Here is a 7,060-nt window from a genome sequence, read left to right on the forward strand (position 1 = left end):
CCACCACAAGATGTTTTTGTGCTGGTCAAGAGCAGTCAGGTCTGAAGTGAACCAAGGACAGTTTTTTAAAGGGGCATGCTTATTTAGATGGTGAGGAAATGACTTTTAAAGAACAACCAGGCATCCTCGACTGTCGGGATGAGGTCAATATCCTTCCAGGATACCCATGCCAGGTCAATTAGAAAGGCCTGCTAGCAGAAGTGTTTTAGGGAGCGTTTGACAGTGATGAGGGGTTGTCGTTTGACTGCGGACGCAGGCAATGAGGCAGTGATCGTTGAGATCCTGATTGAAAACAGCAGAGGTATATTTGGAGGGCAAGTTGGTCAGGATAATATCTATGAGGGTGCCCATATTTAAGGATTTGGGGTTGTACCTGGTGGGTTCCTTGATAATTTGTTAGATTGAGGGCATCTAGCTTAGATTGTAGGACATGCCCGGAGTGTTAAGCATATCCCAAATTAGGTCACCTAACAGAACGAACTCTGAAGATAGATGGGGGGCAATCAATTCACATATGGTGTCCAGGGCACAGCTGGGAGCTGAGGGTGGTCTATAACAGGCAGCAACAGTGAGATTCTTATTGCTGGAAAGATTGTTAAAAATTACAAGCTCAAACTGTTTGGGCATAGACATGGAAAGTATAACATAACTTTGCAGGTTATCTCTGCAGTAGATTGCAACTCCTCCCCCTTTGTTAGTTCTATCTTTTCGGAAAATGTAGTAGTTGGGGATGGAAATCTCAGAATTGTTGGTGGCCTTCCTAAGCCAGGATTCAGACACAGCAAGGACATCAGGGTTGGCCAAATGTGCTAAAGTAGTGAGTAAAACAAACTTAGGGAGGAGGCTTCTGATGTTAACATGCTTGAAACAAAGGCTTTTGCGGTTACTGAAGTCAACAAATGAGAGCGCCTGGGGTCACGCAGAGCCTGGGTTAACCTCCACCACCCGAGGAACAAAGGAGGATTAGGATACAGCTAAAGGCTATCAAAACTGGTCGTCTAGTGCGTTGGGGACAGAGAATAAAAGGAGCAGATTTCTGGGCATGGTAGGATAGATTCAGGACATAATGTACAGATGGGTAATGGTAGGATGAGGGTACAGTGGAGATAAACCTGGGAATTGAGTGACTATAAGAGAGGTTGCATCTCTGGAGGCACTAGTTATGCTAGGTGAGGTCACCGCATGTGTGGGTGGTGAGACAAAACAGGTATCTGAGGCAGGACTAGGGGCTTCGCAGTGAACTAAAACAATGATAACTATCCTAAACAGTATACAATGCTTATTTACATTAGAAAGAGACCTAAAGCGAGGCATAAAGCAATCACAGGTGTTGATTGGGAGAGCTAGCAAAGACGACAACGGGTAAGACAACAACAGCTAATCAGCTAAGACAACAACAACAGGTAAAAAGGCGATGAATGGGCAGAGAGGGTCAGTTAACTACACACAGGTCCTGAGTTCGAGGCTGGGGCTGACAGATAAACAAAATGGAGTACTGTGATTAATGAACAGTCCAGCAGGCATCAGCTAAGTAGCCAAGTTATCATAGGGTTCAGTTAATAGCAATAGATGAAATAGGGAAGCCGCTAGGTAGTCGTTACTAAGGCTAAGAAGCGGCAGACACAGCGTTGAAAAAAAAAAAAAAAAAAAAATCTTAATAAAGTTAGCAGGCCAGGGTTAATAGAAGCGTCTCCTCCGACGTCCGGCAAAGGTCAGTTGGGGGCACAGCGGATGGAATTACGTCGGCAGACCAGTCATGATGGAATGGCGGGGCTCCATGTTGACAAAGAGTCCAGTCCAGTTGGCACATAGGTATTGTCACTGGAGTAACTTTGTTTACTAGCCGGGAGATGCGCCTAGCTCTCGCGTAACTGATGCTAGCTTCGGGACAAGGGCGTTAGCCACTATAGCCACTCGGTAGCAGCTAGATAGCAGCGATGATCCGATGCAAAGGTCGAGAGCTAATGGCTGGAATCCGGTAGTGTAGTGAATTCTAGTTGTGTTAGTGAAGAGTCCGGGAGGCATCAGCTGAGTGGCCAAGTAATCATAGGGTCCACTGAGCAGGCCGGGAGATGGGCCTGGCTCAAGGCTAGCTTCGGGCTGGGCCACTCGGTGGCAGCTAGCTAGCTGCGATGATCTGGTGTAATGGTCCAGAGCTTACGGCAGGAATCCGGCATTGTCGTGGAGGGAAAAAAACTGTCCGATTTGCTCAGGGTTGATAACGCGCTGTGCAGGCTGGAAAGTAATTATCCAGGCTAAAAGAGTCTGGTGTCTGTGCTAAAGGTAAAGGTGTGCTAAAGGTAAAGGTCGCTTGCAGTAGCTAACAGTAGCTGCTGATTGAGGTTTTGGCTATAAGGTCTAAAAATAGCAGATCTGTATCACATTGGGTGAGGCGGGTTGCCGGAAGATATATTTAATTTTAAAAAATCGATAAAGATAATGAACATATTTTGAAATATATACAAAAAAGACTAAAAATAAAATATGTACACGGGAGAACGACAAACAACGTCTGCACTGCTACGCCATCGTGGAGTTGCACTAACCAACTGTATCCAAGCTAATGAGCGTTTGGTCTTAGTTTGCCACAAATGTTGTTGATAGACTAGACATAGATGATCAATTCAGCCTTTTGTGAAAACCACCCTCTTTGTCCACATCTATAATAAGAGCATTGACTTTCCTCAGGACCTGCAAGGCTCGATGGAGAGGATCAGCTCTTTCCTGCAGTGCCCCCTGGTGGGCGAGGAGTTAACCAACGCCCTGAGACACTGCAGCTTCAGCAGCATGAGCGATAACGCCATGGTGAACTACACTCAGATCCCAAAGGAGATCATGGACCACAGCAAAGGGAAATTCATGAGGAAAGGTGAGGCGCCCTTGCTCAACAGGAGTTATATCCTGACTAGAGTTGTGTGTCAGTCAGTGTCAGAAGGATAGAACAGTACCATAGACCTCCCCTGCACTCACAGTATGGTTAGAAGTGTGTAGTAAGGATGATCCTGAAATGTCACTAAGTTTGTTTATGAAATTATTTACGAGTACAGCTGATAAGCACGTCCCTTTAAGAAAATGCACTGCGAGGTGAAATGGTGCCCCATGGATTGATGATGAGCTGAGAAATGATTCAGCGTTGTGATGCCAAAAAAGTAGCAGATAAATCTGGCACTTTGTTTGATAAGCGAGATTAATGTAAATTAAGAAATCTAGTGACCAAGCTAAACAAAGGAAACAAAAAGGGATTCTATCAGCACAACATTGATGAAGGGTGATGGGAAAAAGCTGTGGAGAACGTTGAACACTATTATGGGTAGGAATTCAAACATGTCTGCCACTTTTGTTGAATCATGGGGTATATTTATTACAAAACCACATGACATCGCAAACTACTTTAATTAATATTTTACTGCAAAGTGGACAAGTTGAGGAATGCTATGATTCCAACTGCTGGCTCCATGTCATATACCCTTATAAAATATTTTATCATGAAGGAGAGGCAATGCGGGTTCAAATTTCATCAAGTAGAAAGAGAAGAGGTAGAAAAGATGCTGTTGTCTCTTTTGGATGACAAGTCGCCTGGTACAGATTGCTTAGAGTTACAGCTAACCAAATATCTACACCAATCTCTAGTATTTTTAACAAGTGCTTCATGTATGGGGTGTTCCCAGAAGTCTGGAAAGAGTCAAAGGTTATTCCACTACCTAAGGATAAAAATCTGCATTCACTGGTCCTAAACGTCATCCTAAAAACTTGCTGCCTGTGTTAAGTAAATGATTGCAAAAAAATATCTGTACAAATCAAGGATTATTTCTCATGTAATGATCTGATAACGGGTTTCCAGCATGCATACAAAGGGTATTCTACGAGTACGGCCTAATCACAAATGACAGATTGGTTAAAGAGTATAGATGATAGGAAGTTAGTTGGTGCAGTATTGCTGGATTTCAGTGCTGCTTTTGAAGTAATTGATCATGAACTGTTACTAGGAAAACTCAAATGTTATGGTTTAAGGATGCAGCTATCTATCCAGGAGAAGGAAAACATGTTCTTTAATGTTAGCTTTTCAAATAGTAAAGATATACATTGTGGTGTTCCTCAAGGAAGCTGCCTAGGCCCACTGCTCTACTCTATCTTTACTAATGATTTACCTTCAGTAATGAACAAAGCAAGAGTGGTCATGTATGTTTATAACTCTACAATGTATAGTGCAGCATCAGAATGTAATAAGCTAACAGATGTACTGAGCGGTGAACTAAGAATGGTGTCTGAGTGGGTTGATATGAACAAATTGGTGTTGAACATTTCTAAAACTAAATGTATTGTATTTGGTTCAAGATATATGCTTGCTGATGACCCCCAATTGAATTTGTCGATGAATAGAATACATGTAGAGCAAGTGAGAAAAAAAAACTACTAGGCGTGATGTTGGACCTAGCTTTATCATGGTCAGAACACATAGATAATATTGTTATTAAGATGGGTAAGGGAATTTCTGTTACAAGAAAATGTTCAGACTATGTAACATCTAGTGCTCTGAATCAGGTCATCAATCCCTGGTCCTATCACTCTTAGAGTAATGTCCAGTTATATGGTCAATCCCTGGTCCTATCACACTTAAGAGTAATGTCCAGTTGTATGGTCAATCCCTGGTCCTATCACACTTAGAGTAATGTCCAGTTTTATGGTCAAATCCCTGGTCCTATAACACTTAGAGTAATGTTCAGTTGTATGGTCAATCCCTGGTCCTATCACACTTAGATTAATGTCCAGTTGTATGGTCAATCCCTGGTCCTATCACACTTAGAGTAATGTCCAGTTGTATGGTCAATCCCTGGTCCTATCACTTGATAATGTCCAGTTGTATGGTCAATCCCTGGTCCTATCACACTTAGATTAATGTCCAGTTGTATGGTCCCCTGCAGCAAAGAAAGATGTCAAAAAAAGCTCCAAATGGCTCAAAACAGGGTTGCCAGATTCTCTTCATTGCTCTAACCGAATGAATATTATTAAAATGCATCAGAATCTCTCATGGCTTCACGTTAAAAACGAATTACTATCTAGTCTTCTGATTTTCTTTAGGAATGTTATATTTAAAAAATGTAAAAGACACAGTACTTTTCTGTCCAATTAGTACATACTAGCAACACACATAACCACCAAACCAGACAGACAAATTCAGCGCAGCTAAAACAAATCAACCCAAGGACAAATCGCCTTAAATCTAGTTTTATATAGAGCTATAGCTGAATGAAACTTTTTACCAATCCATATTTCTCAGGCAAAAAGTAAATCCACCTTCAAGAAAAAAAAAAAGAACATCTAATGCGATAGACCATATACCTGGACAGCAAATAGAAAGTATCAACTGAATGTTAAATGTGTTTCCTGTCAGGTATTTTAATTATCTGTATTGTCGACTTGTTGAATGTTTGAAGTCTTGATTGTGGTTGTTTGCAATGTCTTGTTAATTGCTGTTGGACCCCAGGAAGATTAGCTAGCGTTATGGCCTTAGCTAATGGGAATCCTAATAAAAATTACAGTGCTGTGGAGAGATTGGCCATAATAATGGAGGCCTTGTTCTGTTTACAGGTAAAATCGGTGACTGGAGAAACATTTTCACAGAGGAGCAGATTGGTATTTTCGACACCGTCTACAGCTACCAGATGAAAGACTGTCCCTTGACCTTCATGTGGGAGTGTCCTCCTGAGTCCTGTGGGGGAGGAGGAGGAGGACAGGCCTCTGGGGATCAGGATAGGGCCCTTACCCTCCACGACGCCGGAGATTGATGGATACGCTTCATACAAGTCCTTGAATTCTCTCACTGATGTTCTGTGTTTTTGTGAATGTACGTACATATAATGTACACAACCCAATATAGTAAAACTATATAATGAAATTGATATGTTAATATAACAAAAAATATTGTGTGTGACCTATTTGTTGTTGTAGTTGGGTTTTTCCACCTCTAAATGTTACAGTTAACTGAATGAGAGTGAAGTTTCTCCTCCATCTTGGCTTGTGCTGCAATAGCTAGATGATGGGACACGAGAGGGACACATTTAACTCCCTGACTTTGACACATTGGAAAACCTCCCAGTTTGTGACAGTGCATCAAGCAGAAGGGATGATATATTAACTCCAGAAAGGCTGACATGTACATAAAAAGCTGTTGTTACATCAGCCACATAGCTTGACTCCGAACAACCTGGATTTCCCATATATAGCTCATCTACTTTACTGTATGTCCATCAGTATGGTTCACAGCCCTGAGTTGTTAGGAAACTATGTGACTGATGCTAACATATGGGCATATATCATCATTAGACCTATCTAATCCCAGATTCCATGTGCTGCTCAACTAAAATAATGTGAAAGATGGTGAGTTGTGTTATGAAAGTGTTCAAGACAGTACTGTCTCACCGACCAGAGATTGCGGTCAAGTGTCCTTATCATAGCGCTCTGGTTGTCTCATTGATGCTGCTAAAATATACAACCACATACAGTATGTCCACCTAATGCGTGTCATGTTATTCAGTCTGGGTTGGTTGTTGAAGTTGTCTTTGTGGGGGCTTGTGCGTCGTGGGTCTTGTGGTCAGTGATGTCAGGATTTACCACTGGATTCCATTACGAAGGCGTGTGCCAGAGCTGTTGCTGGGGGTCAGCATGAACTCTGTCCCCAAGTGAAATGTATCAGCAACACAAGTATAAGAAGTGGTTTAGTCAAAGAGGAAGTGGTCTATTATTTCACTAGTGGTGAGTTCCAAGTCACATGTGTCCCAATCACTCTTGGGCTTGTCAAGCTGTCAGCTCATGGGAACATGATGAGGAAGTAATGCGAACACTAACAAAAGGTCATAATCCTCCCGATCACAGTTCATATCAATGAGTGGCAGTGTGTCAAGCTGATCCAATGAGTGGCAGTGTGTCAAGCTGATCCAATGAGTGGCAGTGTGTCAAGCTGATCCAATGAGTGGCAGTGTGTCAAGCTGATCCAATGAGTGGCAGTGTGTCAGCTGATCCAATGAGTGGCAGTGTCAAGCTGATCCAATGAGTGGCAGTG

At 42.3% G+C, this 7,060-nt stretch overlaps 1 protein-coding gene across 1 annotated transcript; it reads left to right on the plus strand.

The window, feature by feature from the left end:
• The first annotated feature begins 1,656 nt into the window (after positions 1 to 1,656).
• On the plus strand, positions 1,657 to 6,505 carry LOC135566184 (sulfotransferase 2B1-like). The gene is made up of 2 exons (XM_065014014.1): positions 1,657 to 2,869; positions 5,590 to 6,505. Exons 1-2 carry the CDS (start codon positions 2,704 to 2,706, stop codon positions 5,784 to 5,786), a joined length of 363 nt encoding a protein of 120 aa, XP_064870086.1. The 5' UTR covers positions 1,657 to 2,703; the 3' UTR covers positions 5,787 to 6,505.
• Positions 6,506 to 7,060: the final 555 nt, after the last annotated feature.

Source organism: Oncorhynchus nerka, unplaced genomic scaffold (genome assembly GCF_034236695.1).
Source record: "Oncorhynchus nerka isolate Pitt River unplaced genomic scaffold, Oner_Uvic_2.0 unplaced_scaffold_6779, whole genome shotgun sequence".
NCBI lineage: Eukaryota > Metazoa > Chordata > Actinopteri > Salmoniformes > Salmonidae > Oncorhynchus > Oncorhynchus nerka.